This window comes from Mastomys coucha, unplaced genomic scaffold (genome assembly GCF_008632895.1).
Source record: "Mastomys coucha isolate ucsf_1 unplaced genomic scaffold, UCSF_Mcou_1 pScaffold22, whole genome shotgun sequence".
NCBI lineage: Eukaryota > Metazoa > Chordata > Mammalia > Rodentia > Muridae > Mastomys > Mastomys coucha.
This window is the reverse complement of record NW_022196905.1, coordinates 163,881,165-163,908,140: the sequence shown is the minus strand read 5'-3', so window position 1 is coordinate 163,908,140 and position 26,976 is coordinate 163,881,165. Positions and strand designations below refer to the sequence as shown.

Here is a 26,976-nt window from a genome sequence, read left to right as displayed (position 1 = left end):
TTTTGAGGGGCACTTTTTTATTATAAATTTAATATGCTTGATTAATGAAAAAATTACAATGAAGTACCGTGAAAATGTATGTCAATATAAAAATATTAGCAGCATTTCCATGGTTTCAGGCTCTTAACATTTTAGTCATCCTGACTCTCTCCCACCGTCAGAAGAGAATAGCGGCTCCACAGGAGAACCTCGGATGTTCTACAGAGAAAAGGCCTCTAAAACCCCCAAGCCCAGTGTTCTCGCCAGTACTTCCCGCTACGCCCTGAGTTTGCAGCATCCAAGCCCATCAAGAGCCTCACTGGCTTTAATGTAGGCAACAAGAATCCTGCTTTTCAGGTCGCAGGTCGCAGGGCACGGCAGGGAGAAACACCGGAGTTGGACTTGATATGTATGTAGTGTCTAACTCTACACCCCCATTGCTGTCATTCACGCTGGTGACAGGGAAAGGCCACTGAACAAGCTTACCAGTATCTGGTGTGGCAGCCACCTGGCTGCTGCTGGTGGGTGGCTGAGTTCCAAGCTCGCCTGGCTGATGTCACCAGGTTGACTGTCGTGGCCGGTGGGAAAGGAGACAAACAACGGGAAGATGTAACACTGGCAAGTTATCCCCTATTTCTTTGGTACTTTCCAAAATTCTCCAATCAAAAAAGTGTAAGGGAAGCATACCGTTAAAGTTACAGTATTTACAAAAGCAGTTGTGATACATTACATAGTAACTCAGACACAGCTCAGGAACGCATTCTTCAGAGAAAGCACTTTGTGAACACCTGTCCCAGGGTTATGCAGTCACACAAGGGCCCGAGCACTTGCCCAGGTTTGCATTACGTATACTGTATCTCACTTATATTACAGTGTATTTAAAAAAGGATTTTATACTCTACACTCGCCACCACTGAAATCATTATATACAATTAACAGAGGCTTGCGGTCTAGGCAATACCCTCCGCTTTCGTTCTGAGCTTGCTTAAGATAGATGCTACCTATCCTAGGTACACAAGACACATTTATCTAAGTCACCGCACAGCATGCCCGCAGAGCATCGGCGTGATGTATGCTACTATGTACAGTAGGTAGGTTAATCCTGGAAGATGAACTGTGGCCTGGGGAAGCAGGGGTGGCACAAAGCCACCCGGAAGGGGTGTGCATGTGTCAGAAAAAGCAGGAGTGGGAGGTGTGAGTTAACCACAGCCATATCAGGGCACCCCTACAGCCGTCTACCGACTGGAAGAGAAGAGACCACATATGTACATGAGGAGAGCCATGATAGCAGCACTGAAGAGTCCAGCCACAGGCACAGTCACGAACCAGGCAACAAATATGTTCCGGAAGAGGCGCCAATCCACAGCCTTCCGAGAGCGGATCCAGCCCACGGCCACCACGGAGCCCACCTGGAGGAGCAGAGACATCGCAGTAGGAGTGAGGTCTACTTTAAAGGAGGACTCAGAGGAGGGGAGACCTTCACAAACATCGACTTGTAGTCGTTTATGACACCATCAGCCTGTACCATCATGTGACCCGAGCCCTGCATTAGTTTCTTACGGAGATCATTTTATAGTTTTCATAATTAATGCTCTTAACCTGGTTTTATTCTGTAAAGTGCCGGGAACATTTCTGCTGGGCTGCGTTTGAGGAGTGTAGTTCTTCTCCAGTCTGCTCCCTGCCCCCCATCTTCCTTTCTACCTGTGAGCATATGCCTGAACCTTCACCATATACATCTCCTTAAATTTTTAAATAATTAAGTTCATATGTATTTAATGCATGTGGGTGTGTGCATGTCACAGCACGTGTGTGGAGGCCATAGGACCACTTCGGGGACTCCTTTCTCTTCTTTCAGCATGTGGTCCCTAGGGTTAGCACTCAGTGTGCCTGGCTTGGCGGCACTCCCTCCCCTCCCCCCTGGCCCACAAGCCATCTCAGCAGCCTTGTTTCCTACTAGAATTATTGTAAAAGCATTGTGCTCCCTTGCAGGGACCCGGGTTCCATGAGTGTTGCCCTGTTCGACATACTTTCTAACTGGCTATTGATAATCAAGCTTGCTTGAGGTTCCTCTATTTTCATCTTGGATGCGGGCAGTTTTCCTGTTAGCTTCGTCTGGCCTTTCTGTACACACCATCCCACTGTGGTCCCCGGTTCAGGACTCACTCATGCCAACAGCTCATCCTTGTCCGACTTAATTGTTCCAAGGAAACAAAATGGATGATGTGGTTAGTGTAGGCGCCTTAGTAACAGTAACACACATATTTGTTAAGGCCTTTTACAAATTAGATATAAATTTCTTAATAAAATGTCTGTATTATGCTATAAATATTGGGCAAGTTATACTTCCAGGTGAAAATTAAAGTTTAATTTTATTTTACTTTAGTTATAGCTAGTTAATTTTTTTGAGACAGGGTCTCACTATGTAGCCTAGGCTGGCCTGGAACTTGCTATATAGACCAAGCTGGCCTCACACTCAAGAAATTCTGCCCTACCTCTGGTTCCTGAGCCCTAGGAAAAGGCTCACGCCACCACGTCCGACTTGAGAGTTTAGTTTTACAATCAGTGTGTGCACATACATAATGCTTTCATTATGACATTTCCACACAACACAGGGTATTCATGTTCTCTGCGATCCTCTCACCGGCCTCCATATTCCTAATGAAGTCCCCTTCTAGAGAGGTTGGAACTGTTAGGCAGTAGTTTGCCTCTATGGCTGTAACTTATCTTCCAGCACTTTCCAGTACTGTGGAGAAGACGGCTAAGAGGTAACATCAGCTAGGGAAGCCAGGTAGGTATGACTGTTTATGCCTACAAAATGGCAGAAAGTGGGCAGCTGAGATGACTCAGTGGGTAAAGGTGCTCGCTCACAGAGCTGTCATCTAAGGCTGATGAACTGAGTTCAACCTTGGGACCTACATGGTGGAAGGGGAGAACAGAGTCCTGCAAGCTGTTCTCTGACCGTCACATGAATGCTGTGCAGACACAACCCATGTGCATGCACACATGCACGCACGCGTGAGCACACACACACAGAGTAAATGAATACATGTAATGGAAAGGTGAGATGCTAGCTGCCTCTTCCTCGGGAGAGCGAGTGTTTTAGAGCACTTCCTCAGTGGGAGTCCCACCACATGGAGTAAAAGTGATGAACAGGGAGATGGCAATTCTCATGGGCCCCCACCCACCCTGTTTTTTGTTGAAGTATTTCAGTGAACCAGTGCTTCTTTGATAATTTGTATTTTATTTTTGTGTGGCATGATGGACTAAACTCAGGCCCTCAGTTGTGCCAGGCACACATCTAACATTATGAGCCTCCCAAGAACCTTTCATTATTTTAAAAACCACTGAAGCTGGAGCACTAGGGAGGGGCAGGGCAGAGCACCATGCCAGCCCCTGGGTGGGAACGCTTCCTCTCTCAGCTTCCATTCCCTCATGTGTGGGGCTGGGGAAGTATGCTCAGCTGTTCTCGCAGTGAGTGAGTGGGTGGCACTTCCAACAGTGCCCAGTGGGGATTGTCTCATAGATCCAAGTCAAGTCGGTTTTTATGGTGATGTTTACTGATAGACTTGAACCCTGTGGACATTATAACATCATGCCAGCATCAGGAGCTACCTCCTGCCCTCATCTGAATCCACTCTAAGGCAACAGAGTCAGCCTGAGCGTCATGTGAGGGAAAACCAGAAGCAGCCACATCTTAGAACTGCTCTGAAATCATTTTTGTTTCCTTCTGTTTCTGTGCTGCTCTGAGGTCAGTTCTGCGCAGAGGCAGGAACCGGAGGGAGGGCACATGCCATGGGGACCTGCAGTCAGGCTCAGTGCACACACAACTTCAAAAGAGACTTGCAGGTGGGAACAGTGAGGGGTGCAGGGCGAGTGGAAGCTCTCCCACTGGTGCTGAGAAAGCACAGCCCCGACAGCAGGTGCCGTGCTGCGGATCAGGAAGGATTAGAGGGGGGTTCTAGGGGAGCGGACAGGCCTGGCTGCCGGACAGGCCTGGCTGCCCTGCACCAACCACACAGTATAGCTGCTGCTTTTCAGACGCACGAGTGCGGCCGGACCGACCTGCCACCCCTCAGAATGGCGGTCTCTGGCTGGCAGAGGCCTACCTTGCAGTGCGTGGTGCTGACAGGAAGCCCAATGTTGGAGGCGATCACCACGGTGAAGGCAGAGGCCAGCTCAATAGTGAAGCCACTGTGTGGGGGGAACAGGAAGACAACGTCACAGGAGCTCTTTGTGTGGCCTTGCCGACACCCCGTGGCTGCAGAAGTCTTGCCAGAACATTCTGTAAGCTGGTTGTGGACGGCTGCCTGAGCCAGATGACCATTAGGAGAACAAGACACTGTTGCTCGCAGCGGGGCACTAGGCTGCGCAGCTGCCGCCCAATGACCTTGTTTTCCTAACATGTTTTCCAACCTGAAGTGTGCAACTGGGTCAGAAATTCCTGCTGTGCAGTAAGATGATAAATTACTCACTTCTAAAGGGGCAAAGGAAAAACTGGGTTCTCATCTTAAACAATGTGTGAAAGAACGTATTACAAAAAAATAAGCAGTCTTCAGATGACCGATTTAGCACTCTTCAGATGACAGATTTTTCTTCCATCTAGTCCTCTAAAACAACCTTTTGTTAAGATGTATTTTAAGGATGGGGAACTGAAAATTGGAAACCAAAGGAAACAGAAATCCCTAATGTGTTTCAAAAAGAAACACGGAGAAACAAGGATTCCCTACAACAGAGAGTTCTGAAGTTTGCTTGTATTCTGTAAGCTGAGATCGGCTAGTTAAACCTTCAACACAACGTCCACAGGCTACCCCACAGAATGACTAACAGGACACTTCAGATGCGCATATCCTAAAGATCCCGGAGGATGACAGATCTCAGGGCTTGAACATTTGGGGATAGGCAGGTGCCACGTTTTGGGGTTTGACATACAAAGGCCCGTATGTCAAAGTTGGGTCCCTAGGGTGGTGTTAGATTCTTTGGGAGGCGATATAATCTTTAAGAGGGGGTGTCTGGGTCACTGGGGCGTATCCGCAGGGGGTGAAGGACTCTGGCCTTTCTGTTGTTTGCTTTTGCTTGCTGGCTGTTTTCTTTGGATTTCCTGTGACACAGGTCCCCACCATGATGTGCACTTTAATATCTACCTGAAGAAGGAGGACAAACTGAAACGGACCTGGAAAAGTGTGAGCCACAAGGAACCTGTCCTCTTTTCAAACTGCTTACCTCAGGTGTTTTGTATTGGCCACAGAAAGCCAACTAGAGCAGGAGAGTGGGCGTGACTAGGGAGTTTAGGAGCAGGCAGGCCTCAGGCTCCAGTCTGCGCCTGTGTCACACTGCCTTAGAATGACTGTGGACAGACTGGGAACCACCGCAGCTCCCTAGTTTGCCGAGTGTGGATGGCCAAGGGGAGGGAGGATGAGGAAGAGGCTGGCTGGTGGGATCCCTCTGCTCTTTCTAAGGTGAGAGGGTGAGGGCAGCAGAAGGCTCTGACAGGCTGACTTCTGCAGTGAGGCCCACTTACTAAGCACTGCGCCCTCAGTCCTAATCCGTGTGCCTCACCTGGATGGCGTGATAGGCGTGAGATCCTTCCCCATGGTCTGGATCACTCTTCTGCCCCAGACCCAGAGGCCCGTGCAAATGCCAACTCCCCCATAAAAGAGCAGCCAGACTGGAGTAGCAGCTTCTTGGGTAACACCACCTTGTTGGTATATCAGCCACAGAGCCACAAGGGGACCAATAGCATTGCTGGCAAGAGAGAACAAGGTCAATTATACATAGGCACAGCACTATACACAACACATAGTGACTTCTCGGTTTTTAAAATCAGCTAATCATATTGTATTTGTAGCTTATGTAATCTACGGTAATAAATTACTTTTTTTCCAAAGATTTATTTATTATAAAAAAGTACACTGTAGCTGTCTTTAGACTTACCAGAAGAGGGGGTCAGACTGCATTATGGGTGGTTGTGAGCCACCATGTGGTTGCTGGGATTTGAACTCAGGACCTTCGGAAGAGCAGTCAATGCTCTTATCCGCTGAGCCATCTCACTAGACTGATAAATTACTTTTACTGAATATAAACAGCATTGCAGAAAATTGGCCATCTTAACCATCTTAGGCAGAGTTAAGTAGTGTTCAGTACAATTAAAAAAACACTGGGAGAAAATCCAACAATCAAGTTCTTTCTCTCTTACCTTTCCCCCACATCCCTTCCCATCTCCACTGCTACCGCTACTGTTTCTGACTCTAGCTGCTAGCGTGGACAGACAAATCGGTCCTTACACCATGGGGTGACGGCCACCATTGATGACACAGATTCTTACAACACTGTTCTTGGCTTCACACGAGAAAGCCAAGTCCACGTGGCCATGTTGCTCCTGCGGACACTGCTTAGACCGTCACGTGCTTTCTCCGGGACACTACCGCTCCCTAGGCCTCTGGCTGTCTGGTCAGAGCTTTGACATATGGGTTTCAGTGGTCTCTCCAGAGCTAGTCCCCACCCTGGTTGGCACAGCTGTGTAGACAGTGTGTGGAGGGTCGGCACGGACTGGCTTCCAAGTCAGCTCTGCTCGGTGTGAGGCTGGGTGACCTCACGTCTCTTAGCGTTGGGCTCATGTCTGAAGGACACCGCTTGCCTGGCTCAGACGGTTGTCCCGAAGAGGATCATGGTAAACTGCAAACGGATCTGTACTAAGTCCTGACAGGAACTGGATAAGCTTTTCTCCAGATGACTCTGTTACCAGATTACTATTTTTTATAACCAGATGGCACTGTTTCAAAGCCTCACGACGGTCCCTGGGTGTAAGCAGTTGCTCTGTCACCTTAGGTACCGACTGTGTTTTGGGAATAGTAATTTCTGTGCATGTTCTTCTGATCTCTCTAGCCAGAGTTTGAACTTCCGAAGCGCTGTCTGTGGAGGGAGCGCCCGCTGCTTTACCACACTGAGGGCAACACAATGCCAGCTGGATTCCTAAGTACTTCCTCATTCTGTGCCCTGCCAGGCACCCCCCTGGGAAGGCCTCCAGGCTATCCCTGTACAAGAGGCCCTCCGAGGCTTACTGAGGCAGAATCCCCAAAGGTGGCAGCCCCCGCAGCACTCCTGCCCAGACGCAGAGAGATCACTCTGCTGCTGCTGCTGCATTACGACGGTATCGCCAGTGTTTCTGGGGACAGTGGCGGGTGATGGATGGGAACCATGTGCCCCTGGGCCAATCTTGTAAGGGGTACCGTCTTGCCTATCTTTCAGGGGCTAAAGCCACACACCACGGTTGTTTTTGTTGTTGTAACCACAGTGCTGTTAGGACATGGCTTCCCACACTCTAGGCAAGCCAGGCTCACAGAACTCAAGCCCCACCCCAAAGAAGTTAAATATACAACATTTGCTCTCAGCAATACGCCTGTCCCTGTTTCTGTGCTCAGCATACTCCTGTTATTCATCTCTCTAGGTTTGGAAACTTAGATGCCGACGAATAACAGGCACTCAATCTTTTGTTTGATGTCTGGAAACATCTTTGAAATCGACTATTTAAAAACGAGCAAAGACCTGAGAGGCACAAGTGCTGCCAGGTCACTGCTAAATATCCACCAAGAGCTGGCCTGGGAAGTTCTCCTGACTACCCGGCTTGACACATCTGCCTGATGTTTCCCATCGCTCCCCGGGAAGCTACAGGGCTCAGGGTGTGCACTCTGCTTCTTTCCTCCCCTTCCCTAGCTCCCATGATTTCTACTCAGCGCCACTGCCTTTGGGGCATAGGCCTTCATCTGTACCCAGCCTGATGGGTCCCGACCTCAGACGTGCTCAGCTGGCCACTAACTGGGCTGTCACTTAGATGTTACAGGTTTGTCTAACTTGAACTTTAACTGCTCAGCCCCGAACCAGCCCTTTCTGGGTTGTACTTGCTAGTGTGGCAACTCATTCTCAGATTTGCCAGAGCCAAAATTGTTGGAGCAGGCTTCCTTCTTTCATACCTGTCTAATTCAGTGGTTCTCAACCTGTGGGTCTTTCACAGGGTCACCTAAGACCATCTACAAACCAGATATTTACTATTCATAACAATAGCAAAATTGAAATGTTAATGCTAATGTTATGGTTAGAGGCCATCCCAAAAGAGGAGCTGAAAGGCAGTCACCTATTATAGGGTGACAACAGTGTTAGGAGAACAGGGAGCTGCTGGTCTTAGTTGCTTACCAATTCTCTGTTGATAACTGCTCTCCCATTCCCTCATGACAGTCGCAGAGTAAGTGGGAGGGATCCTGTTAAATGGCATGGCCTGTCATCCCTTACAGTGGCTTTCTCATCTCTCACAGGGAAAAATTCCTTCTTCTGAAATCTTATTTTCTTAAGAATTTAAAGCCGGGCAGTGGCGGTGCCTTTAATCCAAGTACTTGGGAGGCAAAGGCAGGCGGATTTCTGAGTTAGAGGCCAGCCTGGTCTACAGAGTGAGTTCCAAGTTTAAAAGTACTTGTATATTTTAAGTGTATAATTTTCTTGATATATGTGTCTGTGCACCATATGCATGCCTGGTGCCCATGGAGGTCCAAAGAGGGCATTAGATTTCTGGCAACTGGGGTTAAGGATGGCTGTGAGCCACCATGTGGGTGCTGGATATTGAAACACAGGCCCTCTACAAGAGCAACAAGTGTTCTTAACTGCTGAGCCATCTCTCCAGCCCGTGAACAACTTATTTTTAAGAGGGGGTCTGGCTGTATTGTCTGCACTAGCTGTTAATTCCTGAGATCAAACAGACACCCTGCCTCAGCCTTCAGAGGCTCCGGACTCCAGCGGCACAGTACCCTGCCTGGCAGAACACAATTCCTTTATGTCTACACATGGCCATAACATGACTTGATTCACAGTTTCTACTTTCTCCTGTCCAAGGTTTCCTGCTCATTGCAGAGTAGTCCGGGCCTGTTCCACTTCACCCTTTGTGCCATCTGTTTGCTCTTCCTGCAGTGGTCACGTGGCTGGCTCCCTCCACTCTTTTAGGCTCAGCTCAGTGAGCCTCCCCATGTGGCTGTGTGATCTAGTGCGGCAGCTCCCTTCCAGAGCTCTTGGCATTCTGCGTGTACTTACATGCTTGCTGTCTTGTCTATGGCAGTCCCTTTGCCTAGTGGCAGGGACTTGTATCCCCGCACAGGGTGGACCCTTATCATATATTTGTTGAATGAATAAAGACACTCACCTCACATCATTGCCACCATGAGCAAAGGACCCAAAGCAGGCAGTGAGGACTTGCAGGAAGTGGAAGAGCAGGTGGACCTCAGCGGAGTCCTTTTCCTCCTTCTCTTCTTCTGTGGGGTCCTCGTGAGGCTGGTCAGGGTCGGCCAACTCAGACGCCAGCCTCATTTCCACGCCACCTTCTTCAGCCTCAATCTCGGCCTCAGCCACTGCGTTGCAGTAGCTGGAGTAGCTGTCGTAGCGGAGCCTCTTCTTGGAATAGGTCACACTGTCACCCACCAGCTTCTCACTGTCCTCGGGGGCAGAGGAGGTGTCCGAGGCTCTGAAAGTGGTGTGTACTGGCAAGCCACAGATGGCTGCCGTGTAGCAGGTGTAACTGTTGTTTCTCCGAAGCAGTCTGTAGTTGTTTTCCTGAGCTGGTTTCTCCTCGGAGCCCTTGTCTACATGAATTTTGTGCAGCAAGTCTTTGTAGAGCCCCGAGTCTTTGTGTACAGTATGATAAACGTGACCGTCATTCCTCATGTGGCCTTCAAAGCCAAATGTACCATTGGAGATGGGTGACTTTGCAGAGCCGTGAGTCATGGAAAGTGCCCGTCCTGAAAAGAATTTAGAAGATGCTTATTTGGAGTGGGGGTATGCCACTCGGTGGAAGAACACATGCTGGGCATGTGCAAGGCTCTGGGCTGGATCCCTGTCCATCAAAACAAAACAACACGAAATCTGGAGCCACTTGTGTCCCCATGCTCGGCCTGGCGGTTTTCTGGGGTGTACCCAAGCTCTGCAGGTTAGCCTTACCATAGGAAGCCCGGGGGTGGTTCCCTGTTGACGTGCTCTCTGAGGCTCCCGCAGCCTCCCCAGCCAGGCTGGTGAGGGGGACAGCGCTGTCATCGCTGGCTTTGGCACCAGGGAGCTCCTTAAAGCCCGGGGACTCAGTGTCTTGTACTTTCCTGAGGCTTTCGTCAGACGCGCGGGACAGAGCGCTCTCCTTCTCTAATCTGCCTGGAGAGAAAGGAGGGGGAGGCACAGGTTTGGGAAATGCATTTTTTCTTTTTAAAATAAATATTAAGAATGTGAACATATCTCAGTTCTGACTGCATCCAAAACCAGCAGAAGACAGTTAAATGTGATTGCTCAGGCTCTCCAGGCCTGACAGTCTATAACTCTACAACTCTTCCAGAGGACTAGCCTCCTAGTTACTGGAATGTTTGTCATGCTTGTCTTCAAAGGTATTTATCTAGTATATTTGCTCTTTTTTCCTCATCAATAATTATTGGTCTCAGACTTCTTTTATCATATCAGATTCTATGAAACAGGTAAACCTTATTTTGCTCAAAAGAAACAAAGAGATCCCGTTTACTCCAAAAGAAACAAGGAAGCTGGGGCCGCGCCCTCTGGAACTGTAGTTGCAGATGGTTGTGAGCTTCCATGTTGGTATGGGAACCAAACCTTTGTCCTCTGTAAGAGTAACAAGTGCTCCTAACCTCTGAGCCATCTCTTCCAGGTCTTTTATTATTTCTATTTATCCGTATGCGTGCTCGAGTGCGTGTACGCATGCAGTGTCTACAGAATCCCCCTGCAGTGGGAGTTACAGGCATTGTGAGCGGCTCAGTATGGGTGCTGTTAACTGACTATGCATGTGTGCATGGCTGTGTTTACAAGAACCACAGCAATGGGGACAATGGGGTATAAGGAGTCCCCAAGTCCCACATGTACTCCTGGCAGTCAGACCCTTTGCTCAGCCTCACTTGAGACAACCACTTGTCGTATCTTTGACCTTTCTGTTTTGCATTTTTCAGAAAACTTTGTAAGTAAAATGTGCTTCTCAGCACACCGCCTTTGCTACTCGTCCATGTCACAGAAGTGGACATCGGTTGTTCCTGATGAGTTCTAGAGTGTGGAGTCACCACTTCATTTTCTGTGGATAATCTATCTGTTAGGGGAGGATTCTGGTCTGGGAAATCTGTGTGTGTGGGGGGTGTCTCTCTGTGTGTGTTTCTATCCTGGGTGACTTCAATAAAGGTGTTTTAAACATATTTTTGTGAGACCTTAGGTTTTTATTTCTCTGGGGAAATACCTAGGAATGGTTCAAAGAATCTTTATGGCTAGTGCATACATAATCTGAGAGCCACCAAGCTGCCTGAAGGCTCTGGCTGAAGGCTCTGGCTGGCTGGCGGCTTCTCTTCTCCCAGTTAGCATGTGTTAGTGTGTTAAAAAGCCATTCAAAGAGGTGTGAAGTGATACTTCAGATGATCATTTCATCTTGTGTTCCTTGATTGTTAGTGACATTGAACCTTGCATGGCTCCAAAGGCCAGTGGCATGTTTACTCGGGTGAACTGTGTCTCTGAGTATTTTGCTCTATCTGGAGAGCAGCTCGGAGCTGCACTGCTCCTCCAGAGGACCGCATTTTGACTCCCAGCATTCACCAACAGCCTCTAACTCCTGCTGCAGGGGTCTTTGCACATACTCCCACATGGAGATGCATATAGATATATGATTAAAGATAATAAAAATAAATTTAAAAATAGTTGTTCATGTTTTAGATTTTTTAAAAATTCTTAACATATTTTCTTTCTTTTTTTAAAAAAGAATTATTTTATTGTATGTATAAGAGTATACTATAGCTGTCTTCAGACACACCAGAAGATGGTGTCAGATCCCATTACAGATGGTTGTGAGCCACCATGTGGTTGCTGGGAATTGAACTCAGGACCTCTGGAAGAGCAGTAAGTGCTCTTAACCGCTGAGCCATCTCTCCAGCCCTCTTAACATATTTTAATGATACAAAGTTTCCCTTATATTTTCATACACATTTTTACATTTTCCCTAATATTTTCACAGAGCAAGTTTCCAATTTTCATGCTGTAGAATTTGTATATTTCTTCTGTGGACCATATTTGGTGTCAGACAAAGCTCTTTGCTTAACCAAGATTATGAAAGCTCTTACCCACAAGAAAATGTCTTTAAATTTTTTTAACATTTAGATTTATGGTACATTTTCAGTTAATTTTTAAATAGGGCATAACATTTATAGAAAGACTCTTTAAAATTGTTTTAATTAGTTAAATAATTAATTTTGTTTGTTTTTGAGATGGGGTATCATACAGCCCAGGTTGGCTTCAAACTTATTATGTAGCTGGGATTTTTTTAAAGTTTTTTGTATATGAGTACTTTGCATGTATATCTGCAGGCCAGAAGGTGGCATCAGACAGTTGCGAGCTGACTTGTGGGTGCTGGGAATTTGAACTCAGAACCTACAACAAAGCAGTGACTGCTCTTAACCATGAGCCATCTCTCCAGCCCTGTAGCTGGGGTTTTAATGAAATTTATGTTCCATCTACAAATCAACCTGGGAAAACCCAGCCCCTTGGATACATTGGGTCTTCTGGCTCACTCTTCATTTATCTTAGTGCTCTTTACATAGATTTTCAAACTGACATGTTCCCGGGCCCACTCTGCAGCCAATACACCATGAATCTATAAGCATTCAAGTTATTCTCATTTGGATGACTTGGTCTTTTAATTTTGGCCAATCTTGCCAGAATGCACTATCTTTCATGGTAATTGTTTGCATTTTCCCAAAGGTAAATGTTTTCTATCAAGCCGACTTGGCTGTATTTGTTAACTTAGGATTACGCCTGGAAACAAACAATGACCTTCACACAGTTCACAAATGACTAAGGAACTATGTGTGGAGCCAGAGGCAGGCGGGAGCTTGCATCTCAGGGAGCTTGCATCACTGTCACCTCCGGTTCCTCTATTCTTAAAGATGCTTGTCTGTTTCCATGGGAAGTCTTAGAATCAAGAACAGCTTTGCGATGTGGAAGAGTCAGACTGCTCACCTGCTATCTTCCTCCTCATCCACGGACACACGAACAGCCACACGAAGAAGGCGAACAGCAGAGCAACGCCGAAGGATATGAGCGCTATTGCCCAGATGGGGAGCGACAGGCCGAGCACTGCGGACAGAGTGAGCGGCAGGGTTGGTACTGCAAAGCAACTCATCTTTTCCTCCTCCACGCTAGAGCAAGCCACCTCGGTTTGCATGTAACAAAAACCTCAAGCAAATGAAACCATACCACACATGGTCCACATCTGGGGACAGACAGCAGGGCTGTGTTTCGGACATATCATGCCCTGTGAAGTTCCGCTTGTTAGGAATTAATTATTGAAATGCTACCTTTCTGGCACTGTCAGCCTAGGAAGTTAGGCAATGACACTTTACTGTATATATCGTATCTAAGCTGGCTGGACCATGGTGGTGGTGGCGCTCCCGGTCTTCTGTCCTCACAGACTGCCCCTCCTGCCACTGGGAACAGGGGCTCTGCAGACGCTGAAGGTTTGTGTTGCCGTTCTGGGTCTGCCAGCAGCTCTCCTTACATCTGATGGATGTAAGACCGTCCATCGACACACACGTGCTGTTACACCCTGTTTCACGTACACGAACTTCAAGTCGGCTTAGAAATAAGTAAAACCCTGGGTATGGTAGCACAGGCCTATAACCCCAGAAATGGGACAGCAAAGGCTAGAGGATCATTTCGTCACATCTCATAAAACAAAACATCCCAAAGCAAAACAAAAAAGCAAAAAACAAAACAAACAAACAAACAAAAAAACCCAAACCAAACAAAGAAAAGACCTTACGCAAGTAGAAGTTTGTTTAAAGGACATCACCCCTCAAATGTCATACTTCCTCAAGATGTCAGTTTATGGACTCACAACCCAGAAAACCCTGCCAACAAGAGCCAGGAACGCGCTGGATGGTGGCAGTGCACACCTTTAATCCCAGCACTTGGGAGGCAGAGGCAGGTGGATTTCTGAGTTCGAGGCTAGCCTGGTCTTACAGAGTGAGTTCCAGGACAGCCAGGGATACACAGAGAAACCCTGTCTTGAAAAAAACCAAAAAAAAACCAAAAAAAAAAAAAAAAAAAAAAAAAAGAAAAAGCCAGGACCACAGCGAGTAGCAATTAGGGCGGGGCTGCAGGAGTTTCAGCAAGCACTTTAGTCTTTGTAGCTCAGCCCTGAGCTATATCGATTTTCTGTCCCTGGGGACAATAGGTACCTTTCAGAAATATCTACAGATATAGAACTTAAACATGTACGCTGACACATATATAAACATATAAACATGAACACCTATACATATATAGACATGAATGAATACCTTACCCCAGCTCTATTTTTTAAAAGGTGTGTGTGTGTGCACATACAGTCTCACACATGAGTATAGGTACCTGTAAAAGTCAGAGGTGTTGGGTACTCCTGGGAGCTGTAATTACAGGCATGTGCCAGCTAGTTTTATGTAAACTTGACATGAGCATTAACACAAACTTATGACACAAGTGTTACCTGAAAGGAGGGAAGCTCAACTGAGAAAACGCCTCCACAAGATCCAGCTATAAAGCATTCTCTTAGTGATTGAAGTGGGAGGGCCCAGCTCACTGTGGGGCTATCTTGGGACTGGTAGTCCTGGGTTCTATAAGAAAGCAAGCTGAGCAAGCCATGGGGAGTAAGCTGGCAAGCAGACTCCTTCATGGCCTCTGCATCAGCTGCTGCCTCCAGGTTCCTGTCCTGCTTGCTTCCTGTCCTGACCTCCTTTGATGATGAACAGTGGTGTGGAGGTGTAAGCTGAATAAACCCTTTCCTCCCCAACTTATTTGTTGGTCAGTGTTTCACTGCAGCAGTAGAAACCCTGACTAAGACAGGAGGTTGTGATTCACCTGACATGGGTCCTCTGTTAGAGCAGCACACCTCTGAACCAGCTCTCCAGTCTTTCCCCAGCACTATTTCTAATAGTAAGAGTTCTTAGAGCAGCACTACGTGAGTCATTACAGAGCTGTGACATCTACAGCAGCCAGTCCTGCACATAAGGAAGCCATATGTGGTTAGAACAGTTCTGGAATGATGAGACCCAGTGTTTCCCAGCAAGCTGGCTGCAGTGTTGCTTTACTTATGTTTACAAACAAAACAGCAGCAATGCTAGGCTGCTCATAAGCTTCCAAGGAACTAACACTGTGCCAACCAGGACCAGAAGTGGGGCGCCAGAGGCCTGGGCATGCGCTCCAGCAGGGCTTCTTCTCTTCATAGACACACACACACACACACACACACACACACACACACACACACACACACACACAGAATGCCATTTGAAGCCTGGCATTGGTGGCGCACACCGTTAATCCCAGCACTTGGGAGGCAGAGACAGGCGGATTTCTGAGTTCGAGGCCAGCCTGGTCTACAGAGTGAGTTCCAGGACAGCCAGGGCTACACAGAGAAACTCTGTCTCGAAAAACCAAAAAAAAAAAAGAAAAGAAAAAAAAAAGAAAAAGAAAAAGAAAAAAAGAATGTCATTTGTGTAAATTAGAAGCACTTTTAATGTTGAAAGATATTTTTGTTTATTTGTTTTTTGTTTTGTTTTTTCGAGACAGGGTTTTTCTGTATAGCTCTAGCTGTCCTGAAACTCAGTGTAGATCAGGCTGGCCTTGAACGAAAGATAGTTTTACTAATGCTGCCTTAATTATTTTATGAGCAAGTCAGCTCAAAGTATTATTACACATTTTATAATAACAGGCTATAAAATGAGTAACCTACACAGGAGGTCAGAACAAATGTGCACAAATATTAAAAACAAACCCCACATCCCCCTGGCTTGCTTATGGTTAGCAGGTGGCTGCTGGGGTTCATTCCCAAACTACGGGAATAGTGGGGAGCCACGGGTTTGGAACCTCCTCAGGCTACACTGGGCTAAGTCTGAAGCCTGGCCCCGTCCCTCTCCAGCTCTGACCCTGATCCTGGAGTAGCTTGATAAACCATACAAGGTAACTCTATCGTGGGCCTATGGTACCCACGAGATGCTGTCTCAAGAAAAACAAAAACAAAAACGAGGCAAACACTTGAACCAATGTATACACTGAGCAAAAATGTCTTCTAAATACAATACTTCGAGCCGCTTCACAGCAAAATGTGTGGCAAAAAACTCGGCATTGGGCTGTCCTCCTGGCAGGGCTCTCAAACCGTTTCAAATAATCACAAGTTCAGAGGGGCACTGAGGCACTGTACTTGTTTCCCACTGTGGACGACAAAGTAGGGCACAGCTTGAATGGCTTGTGTTCACTGAGCCAGAAGCGGCTGCCAGGGCCGGCAACGCAAGCCTGGGAGTTGTTTTCAGCTCACACCACTGAATGCTTTCTCATCTCATGCTCCTCTCATTTTCAAAACAACAAAGACATGATAAATAGTGATTTTGTGCTAACTTCAGACATCTTAGTTCTCTTCTGAATCCCCCAAGGGACAGAAGCATATTCAAATCATTTAGGGAAGAAATGACAGAATTTTTAATAATTTCACTGACACTGTTTTGCATCTCATTTTTTACATATGACAATCATCAAGACAATGTACAGAATTAGCGTATTAAAACCAGTAAGGCTCTAGCCCAGGCCAGTCTTCTTCCCCATGCTTATCCCTCCCTGCAGCCATCCTTGTCACTGATGCAACGCAGGGTCCACACTGTTGGACATGATACATGCTTTCAAAAATAGTATTATCGGGCTGGTGAGATGGTTCAGTGGTTAAGAGCACTGACTGCTCTTCTGAAGGTCCTGAGTTCGAGTCCCAGCAACCACATGGTGGCTCACAACCATCTGTAATGGATCTGATGCCCTCTTCTGGTGTGTCATAAGACAGCTACAGTGTACTTACATATAATAATAAATAAATCTTTAAAAAAAATATTATCAAGACCACAGTGAGTTGTATGATGTACAAACATGCAGTCCTCAGCAGCACTTTGACTGAGTGCACTTCCCAGGGAAGGGGTAGATTACTGCTTGTGTATCTTTCTAGGCACACGGAGAGCATTACTAAGAGTTGGAAGGCAGGGTGGGGGTGGAGGGATGTAATACAAACAGGGAAAAGTAACATTGAAGGCCAGTTGAGGTCATATGAAAAGCTACTGCAGTCGAAGCATCTTAAAATGTATACCTTGTGACAGGAGTCCGAATGGAGTCACCAAATAATGGTGCAGAGAAAGCCCCAATGGGCAGCGTTCATGAGTGCCAAGGTTGGGTTATATCTCATTGTGCTGTTGGCCAAAGGGGCCCGTGGAAACAGGTGTAAATTTAGGCTATTGCCAGTGCTTTTGCTGAAGACAATTCCTACATATCTCACTGAACACGAAAAAGTCAAGCCGGGGTCTAAGTAGAGCCTTCATCCCCTACTAGTGCTCATGGTGCCGGAAGGTACTCTGCACACCACCACAGGAGACTGGCAAACACTAACCCAGCTACAAAGCCTACAGTCTACGATGCTGACCTACCTGGCCATTATACTGGTGCGATAGTGTGGGAGTGACCAACCACGGCTGCTTGGCTTTAAAGCCCAGCTCATGAGATGGAGCCCGTGACTGACACTGCTTGGGTGGCCAAGAACCTGAGACTAGATAGGCCATGAGCTTAGGAGAAAACCAAGCACTATTATTTTGCTAAAGGAGCATAACAACAAAATGACTTCAAATGAGGTTCTGCTTCACCTATAGATCAGTGTTTTCTTCAGCCATCACCACAGAAGCGTCCTCCTGCAGAGGAGGAAGACTCACAACTGGGCAGTGCGTAGAGAGTGAGAGACCTTGGGTCACTCAGTCCCAAATGGGATGTCTCCATCAAAGCCCTCGCCTCAGGGCTTGGGGTGGCTCTGGAAGAGGAGGTGGGGAGACTCTAAGAGCCAGAAAGGTTGGACAATTCCAAGGACACGGGTCTTCAGACACAGCTGACCCACATGTGGACTCACAGACTGTGGCGGCGTGCACAGCGCCTGTACAGGTTCACACCAGATGGACCGAGAGGGAGAAGTGAACACAAGCTCCCGCCCCTAACTAGGAAGCCGTCTCCAGCTGACAACCACTAGCAGAGGAAAAACTGGTTTTCTCCAATGGAGTCTCACTGGGTATACAAATCGCACTTGAGGGAGGATCCACGCCCAGCAGTAGACGCCCAACTCAAAGGGAACCCAGGGGGATTTCTGTAATCTTTTTGGTCTCACAGCTTTGTTTGGGCATTTTTTTTTTTTGTCTTACTAGTCTTTTGCTTATATATTATGGTTTCCTGTTTTGTGTTTGTGTGTGCATAAGTGTGTATGTGTGTGTGCATGTCTGTGTTTCTTGTGCTTTGTGTATTTGTGTATGTATGTGAATGTGTGTGTATGTATGTGTGTGTGTGTCTGTGTTTCTTGTGCTTTGTGTATTTGTGTGTATGTGAGTGTGTGTGTATGTATGTGAATGTGTGTATATATATGTATATGTGTGTGTGTCTGTGTTTTTTGTGCTTTGTGTATTTGTGTATTTATGTGTGTGTGTGTCCGTGTTTCTTGTGCTTTGTGTATTTGTGTGTGTATGTATGTGAGTGTGTGTGTGTATGTCTGTTTCTTGTGCTTTGTGTATTTGGTGTGCATGTATGTGAGTGTGTGTGTATGTCTGTTTCTTGTGCTTTGTGTATTTGTGTGTGTGTGTATGTTAGTGTGTATATATGTGTGTGTGTGTGTTTCTTGTGCTTTGTGTATTTGTGTGTGTATGTATGTGTTTTTAACTCTGGTCTGTTTTCTAAAGAGAGAGAGAAAAAGGCTTGGCACTGGATGGGTGAGGACGTAGGGAGAATCTGAGAGACAAGAGAGAGGATACCGAAATCAGAATATATTGTCTGTAAAAACTTCAATTTAGAAAAAAAAAAGTGCATTCTCACTGGGAGTGGATCCCACACCTTTAATTGGAGCATTCAGGAGGCAGAGGTGGTGGAGCTCCGTGTGTTAGAGGTCGGCCTGGTCTACACGGTGAGTCCCAGGCCAGGGCTACACATAATTATAGCAGAACCATAATTATATGGCATGCTGTATTCTGTGCTCTCATCTATCATATACCAATACGTTGTGGATACTGTCCCACAGTAAAAAGCATACACATACATTTGTGTGCACACACACGCATATGCAGGTTTACCTGATCTTTGCTATACCTCCTCAAATGGTAAATGAAGCTACTATGTATTGTTTTACTTTAGATCAACATTTTCAAAGCATTACATGAGCCCTGTATGTAAAAAGAATGATGGATTTAAGGACCTGAGCCATGCTTTTGAGATAAATATGGTTCTTCTTAGTTTGTTCTATAGTTGGAGTTTTAAAAGTACAGCAGCAGCTTTCTCAAACCAGGCTGCATTTGTAAATATTTAGGAAAAAGAGTAAACTTAAAGAGCTTTGTTTTGAACCTAGCCCTCGGTGGCAACTGGAGACAGTCTCACCTCCAGGACTGGTCATCACTGCAGTTTGTTTTCCTGTAGATTGGATGCTACGGTCATCCATGGGACCCAGAGAGCCTAGAAGAGGACACGGCCTCTTACAAAGGCTGTGGAGCCTGATAGGTTCTAGTGAGCTGACTTCCTTAGGCTTGGGTAAGGAGCAGCTAGAACTGAAAGAAATGGGGGGAAAAGAGTGGAGAAGAGAAAGCAGAGAAGGAATAGGAGAGGAAGATGGAGAAGACAGAGGATAGGGAGGAGGACAAAAAAAGACGGAGAAGGATGAGGAGATGGAGGAGGATGAGGGGATGGAGGAGGAGGAGAAGATGGAAGAGGAAGAGATAGAGTAGGATGAGGGGATGGAGAAGGAGGGAATGGGGGAGGATGAAGAGGTGGAGGAGGAGATGGAGGAGGATGAGGAGATGGAGGAGGAGATGAGGATAAGGGGGTTGAGGGTGAGGAGATGGAGGAGGAAGTAGGGAGGAGAAAAAGGATACTGTGGAGGAGAAAGAGGAAGGAGGGAGTGAGGAGCGTGCTGCTGTGGTATCTATGCCTCGACAACACGTTTTCTCTAGCAAACCTAGAAACCAGGCTGCGTTGTGTCTGATAGAAAGGAGTGAGCAGGGCCAGGGTTAGGGCTCAGGAAGGGGTGGGTGTAAAAGTACTCACTGGGCAACCTGCATCCCTTGCTGGAACCCACATAAAAAAAACAAAGCAAAACAAAATCCAGGCTGTAGTGACAAGCATCTGTAACCCACAGTACTATAGCAGAAAGGAGGGAGGCGGGGACAGGACAACTAACGGAAGCTCCCAGGCCACTGAGCCTGGAGTAGCTGTGCAGGGGCAGAAACAAGAGACCTCGGAAGGTGACTCCTGCAAGCTGCCTCCGACCTTCATGTATGCGCCGTGCCATGCGCACGTGTCTCTGCATATGCACGCACATGTGTGTAAGCACCATCACATGAAAACTATAGTGAGGTAGTAATGCTTATGGCAGAAGCGGTGATCAGTCGGGGTGCTTCACATCTGTGGGACAGCTCCTCGGGAGGACATTTAATCACAGAAATTCTGGAATGGCCTGGGCAACACAGCAAGATCCTGCCTCAAAAGAGGAAAACAAGAAAGTGCGCAGTGTTACAGACCCTGAACTGTCACATGAGGCCCTGTAGAAGCAGACTGAAGAGGACTAGGCCCAGTGCTACACCAGACAATCTGCTTCTTATGTTACATGCAATGCGGATGCAGCCAGCCTGTGGCCCTCACTCTGACTTAGAAGTTGTATGTCAGCCGGGCAGTGGTAGCGCACGCCTTTAATCCCAGCTCTTGGGAGGCAGAGACAGGTGGATTTTTTGAGTTCGAGGCCAGCCTGGTCTACAAAGTGAGTTCCAGGACAGCCAGGGCTATACAGAAAAAACCCTGTCTCAAAAAAAAAAAAAAAAAAAAAAAGAAGTTGTATGTCACTGTGCAGTACTTTTTCTGCCCTATACTATTGCTTCCTAGTTTTTCCAAATGTCAGGAGACAGCTGTGATTTTATCATAAACCTTCCAGTGTTTACATCGGCCTGCCTTCCTGTTCTCTTACCTAATGTTTTACTACATATGTTTTGCATGTTGGCTTAGACAACCATCTTGCCGGTACAGTGAATCATTCTGGGGAAACGAAACTATATATGGTGATGATGCATTACAGACGCTGTGAATACTTCACAATTGTGAGAAACAGATCACAGGCATCCATGGAGCTGATCTTTAGATGGATTTATCAGAACCAACCCTCGGTATTAGTTAATGTGACCAGCAAAGCAAAGGACCAGAACTCCCACCAGGCACCTAGTCTAGGACCCAGTGTTTCAGTTATGGCATTTGCTGATATGTATGACAGCTTAAACAACCTGGCATGTGTGGAATATAACAAAGCGTTTCTCTAAATTCTCTTAAATATATCTTCCCATATTTTTGACGGCCTGTGTCTATATTTACTACATGCTGAGTGTTCAGAGTCAGCTCCATCATTAGAAATATTAAGAGTCTATGCAAGGACTCTGCAGATTATTACTCAGTGGTCCCAGTACCAACCAGAGCTGGTATCTGGGGTGGGCAACTGTTCTGGCAAGAATATACCAGGGGCCTGGTGTAGTGACATACACACCTTTGATCCTAGCACGTGGGAGGCCAGCCCAGTCTATATAGTGAGTTCCAGGACAGCCAGGGTTATGTGAGGGTAACCTGTCTCAAAAACCCAAAACCCAAAACAAACTAACAGGGAAAATATCCATGAGCAGGTAAGGACAATTGCAGCCTGTCTCTTAAGGGAACATGCATGGAGCAAGGCTCTTCCCCCAGTGCCTGGCACATGATAAACTCAGTATTTTATTACTAACAAGACATTTTATTAGCCTTGCTTTCTTTTTTTCAGTATAATGTGACAGCAAGTCCTGTGATATCTTGTCTTCTAATTTTCCCTACATTTGTAGGAAAGTATTCTCACTTCGGTTTTTATAGGGCTCACACAGAAGAGAAGCAGGTGCTCATGGCTCAATGGACCATACACAGAGACACTTTTTGACATTAATTATTGTATTGCCCAGGCTTTCCGGGAACTGGTAAATCAAGCAAGTTTTTGGCCTCAGTCACCCAAGTGTGGGGACTACAGGTACACATCTCTCTGCTCCCCATCCCACCCCTAAACCAGGATAGGAAAACAGGAGCAACCATTGCCAGATCTAGGACTGATAATGCCCTGGGAGCCTGCCACTTGCAGCTGTAGACCACTTCTGACCCACCTCTCCCATCCTTGACAACTGGACCATATGTGTGAGGCACTTACCTCCTGACCCCCCCACGGCCTGGGAATGAGCTCTAAGACTCCAAGGCTGTCAGCCGGCTGCTGGGACAACATAGTGAGTAATGTCTAAGTGGGGTTTAATTGGAAAGCCTGTTGTTTTTGTATTTCATGTATCTCCTTGGTATTTAAAACAAGGAAAAACATTTATTAACATTATTATCATTCCATTGCCCATAATGACTGTGAACAATGCCTTTTACTCTTAGCCAATACCAGGACTAGCTCCAAAGCAAGTCAATGCTGCTCAATTACAATACCTTCCTGTAGACTTAGGATTCCATGGTGGGGGTCTTACCTGGTGCTCCTGTGTACATGATGGAAAAGACATTTATTGCTATGGTAGCAGCATAAAACAGGGGCAGTGCCTGGAGACCGTTTGGAACAGGGTCCTCCTGTGTGACAATGAGTAAAGTAGAGGTCAGCAGGCGAACATCTGGTGACAACACAATCCTCACGACACGAGTCCCAGGTATAGGGAAGCAGTATGGTGGGCTGCTGTGGTGTGCTGCTGTGGTGAGCTGCTGCTCGACTCTGGCACCTTCTACACAGATGCAGGTTCAGCGAGCCCACATGTGCGGCCAGGGTGAGAGAATGCTAGAGTTACATGAGCTGACATCACACACAGAGACAGAAAACTGTTAAGGGAGGCCTGTGTCTGAGGTCCCAAGCCCAGTGTTTGGCCATGACGTCTCTCAAACTTATAGTGCTTTCTTCACAGGGATGCAGTGCCCAAGTATGCCAGAAGAGGGCGTTGGAACCCTGAGACTGGAGTTCCAGATGGTCTCGAGCTGCCATGTGGATGCTGGGAACTGAGCTTGCCATCTTCTGCAAGAACAGCAAGCGCTTCTACCTGCTGAGCCATCTGTCTAGCCTCTAAAAATGCTATTTTAAGCAGATCTATAGAACATTTTTGAAGGAATAATGTAGGCTAGAAACACATCAAAGCTGTACTAGTGCGTAGTTGCTACTTAAGTGATTGATCTCTAAAATATACCCTGACACAAGTGGGTGAATAGGCCACCTGTCAAGATCAAAGGAAAAGGAGCCGTAAGCCCTGAGGTGAGCTGTGTAGTAAGAGAAGGTGAAGACTACTTCAGAGATGTAACCGCAGGAAGGATGCTGGAAGTAGCACAGCTCAGCAAGATCTTCTGGAATGCCTCTCAAGTCTGCACAGGCGCTGCTCCAAAGGCTTGTGTTGAAGGGAGTGAAGCGCAAAGAATGTAAAAGAGGGACTGAAAAGGTTCCTGCTGTGTGAGAGCTCTGCCCAGACCAGGCAGGGAGGGGGCAAACAGGAAAGCAAATTAAAGACTGCGCTGGAGGAGGGGGTAACAAGCTAGCACACCACCTGAGATGCACCACAAAGAGCCTTGGCTGGAATGCAAACCAGAGGCCACACAGGTGCCGCCTGTCACTGGCTTTAGAAAAAAGCATTATTTTCTTGGGAACCATGGCTGTCTAAGGACTCCTACCCAAGAAGGTAGACAGCCAGGAGACAAATGGCTCCTTGAGACTGCTCCCCCTTTCTTCATCCTGTTGGTTTTCCCTTCCTCCGTCCAATCTATCCAGTTGCCACTTGTTGTCACTCATCCAAAAATCCAGCATATTCTCCCCCTCTCCCTTGCTGACATTTTGTTTTTGTTGAGAAGAACATAGAGCATCCTTGCAAGTAAATAGGAAGGTTGAGGAGGAATGGGATGTTTTAAACATGCAGTCAGCAAGGCAGGGTAGGCGTGACAAAAGCTGGCTCAGCCTGGGGATGGTGTTTGCAGAAAAACTGAGCTCTCTGCATTGAAATTGGGCACTGGGTCCATTTTGGGAGGAGTGGGGCTTGGGTAAGGGGAGGCAGAGTTGGCTTGGGTAGGGTGCAGTGGGCTGGGCTGGCTGGGGTGAGCTGAGGTTGTCTGGGCTGCGGTGGAGTAGGCTAAGGTGGTGGGCTAGGGTTGGATAGGGTAGTGGTGTCTGGGTGAGGTGTGCTTGAGTGCTGGTTGGGGTAGTGGCCTGGGGTGGTGTGTGGTGTGTCTCGTGGGCCAGGAAGTGTTAACTCCACAGTTCTGTTGTGGCATCACCTGTGGAAATTCTGAAAGGCTCATGAAAAGATATTTTTTTTTAAAATCCTCTTTTAGAAAGGATTGATTTGAATCTTATCTCTCTTCAGAAATGGGCATTTACCTGTTCTTTTCTTTTTCTATTCTTTATAAACACACTTTTCAGGCCCAATAGATTTGTATTTGGTTTCTTTGACTGAACCCTCATAGTAGTATGAATTATAGAGAGAACTGGGGAGGGAAAAGAAAGAAAGGCAAGGAGGTAGGGAGGGAGAAAAAGAGGGAGGGAAGAAGGAAGGAAATAAGAGGAAGAGGGAGAGAGGAAAAAGGAGAGAGGGAGAGAGGGAGAAGGAGGGAGGGAAGAAAAGAGGGCGGGAGGGAGAAGGAACCACAAGGTACTAGAGATTCTGGATTCAGAACTCGCCTCTCACTGGACAGAGACCCCAGTGGTCTCCAGTTGAATTAGAGTCTGGCTCAGCTAGAGATGCTCAATGGCATTATATTCTCTTAACAAACTGTTAGCAAGTATCTTTAAAAGTGATAAACACATGAGAAGGAACTGGAGTTAAGAGTGACTAAGACACTCATGGTTTCCACCCTCACAGATCACAGTCAGGGCAAGTAGGCCGAAGGGAAGAGATAACACACCACATACTACCCAGTGCAAAGAGGGCAGAACACTCCAGAGCAGAAAGGTGGAAACTGCCAATCTGGGATAGGAGAGATGCCCTGGAAAATGATGCCAGGAAGCTGGATAGGAGTGTTCTGATTGAGAATAAAGTCTAGGTAGAAGAAATAGTGAAGGCCAGTAGCCAAGGTGCAGGCTAACTTAATGTGGCCAATCCTAGCCCAGAGAAGGGATGCTGAGGACACACTTTAGACCAAGGTTGTGCTTATTCACGATAATGAACCTTTAATGTTTGACAGGAACACATGGAGGAAGGAAGGCATGTCCTTAGTGTACTGAGTGAGCACAGGCAGCTCTTCTGTCTACACACACACACACACATACACACACACATACACACACACATACACACACACACATACACACACATACATACACATACACACATACACATACACACACATACACACATACACACACATACACACACACATACACACACATACACACACACACATACACACACATACACACACACATACACACACACACACATACACACACACATACACACACACATACACACACATACACACACATACATACACACACATACACACACATACACACATACACACACACATACACACACACATACACACACACACACACACACACAGTGCAGGCACACCTATGACAGATTTACAATGAGGCACAGGAAGAGATTAATAATAATAATAACCACACGAGCCGGGCGGTGGTGGCGCACACCTTTAATCCCAGCACTTGGGAGGCAGAGGCAGGCGGATTTCTGAGTTCGAGGTCAGCCTGGTCTACAGAGTGAGTTCCAGGACAGCCAGGGCTACACAGAGAAACCCTGTCTCAAAAAACAAAACAAAAAACCAACCAACCAAACAAATAAACAAAAAAAACCCCACACACAATAACAGAGAGCTATTATGACAAAATACATGCATAGCTTTGTGAATGTCTTTTCTCTTTCAAGGTGTCTTGTCACACTCGCCCTTCTCCCTCTAATAATGAGGAGAGATGCCACAGTCGCCATGTGAGGGCATGAAGAAAGGTGGATAAGCTCTTCCTCTCGTCTCTCTCTTGCCTCTTGCCCCTTCTCTCCTCATCCCCCCAACCCCCACATGGTCATGACCAGTCTCCACTTCTCTATTCTCTCCTTCTGCCTTTCTCTGCCTCTGCTGCCCTCTTAACTCCCCTCCCCATGCCCTAAATAAACTCTAGTCTATACTAAAAAAATAAAAAAGGAAGGCAAACGAAGCACTGGGCTTCCACAGAAGAGTTTCCTGCGCACAGATTTCACAGTAACAGAGATGGCTACGAGATCAGCAACATGGATGTGCTAGGCAGAGGGAGGGTCACACCGTGCTGGGTGCTGTTGGAGGGGTGCGGGTTTATCACGTTACTCGTGTGGAGGCAATGCAAAGCTTGCACATTTCTCATCTGTGGAACTTTCCATTTAGCATTTTCAGACCACATCTGGCCACGTCTCTAACTGAAAATAGAAAAAGGTGGACCTGTGACCGGGGAAGACAAGTGTGTAACATAACCATTTAACCTAAGGGCTGGTGCGATGGCTCAGTGGGTGTGAGTACTTTGTATGTGCTCTGACAACCCAAGTTCAATTCCTGGAAAACACATAGCAATAGAAAGAACCAGCTTTACAAAGTTGTTCTCTGACTTCCACACACATGCGTGCACATGTGCCCTATAGCCACACACACACACACACACACACACACACACACGCACACACATACACACACACTAAATGAAATAAAGTTAAAAATGGTAGGCTTTAGAGCTTGTCAAATATTTCAGTAGGTCAACCAAGTGTCCAATGATGAATCAAAGAGCTAAAAATGTGATATGATATATATATATAATAGGATATAATAGATATACTATATAGCTATATCATTATATCTATAATAATCATTATAATGTATCAATAGTATAGCTATACCATTCAGCCATGAAAGGATCTA

General features: G+C 46.7%; 1 protein-coding gene across 4 annotated transcripts in view; it reads right to left on the bottom strand.

The window, feature by feature from the left end:
* Slc20a2 (solute carrier family 20 member 2) overlaps positions 1–26,976 on the bottom strand; it is a 93,198-nt gene continuing 66,222 nt past the window's right edge. For 3 of the 4 annotated variants that reach the window (XM_031339254.1, XM_031339253.1, XM_031339256.1), the window contains exons 5-11: positions 22,581–22,677; positions 12,997–13,113; positions 9,952–10,155; positions 9,161–9,752; positions 5,536–5,721; positions 4,086–4,170; positions 1,215–1,388 (exon numbers count right to left, since the gene is read on the bottom strand). In XM_031339254.1, coding sequence (XP_031195114.1) covers positions 1,215–1,388; positions 4,086–4,170; positions 5,536–5,721; positions 9,161–9,752; positions 9,952–10,155; positions 12,997–13,113; positions 22,581–22,677 — 1,455 coding nt within the window. Of the gene's footprint in view, positions 1,389–4,085; positions 4,171–5,535; positions 5,722–9,160; positions 9,753–9,951; positions 10,156–12,996; positions 13,114–22,580; positions 22,678–26,976 lie in introns of all 4 variants that reach the window. The other variant, XM_031339252.1, reaches the window with a different exon arrangement.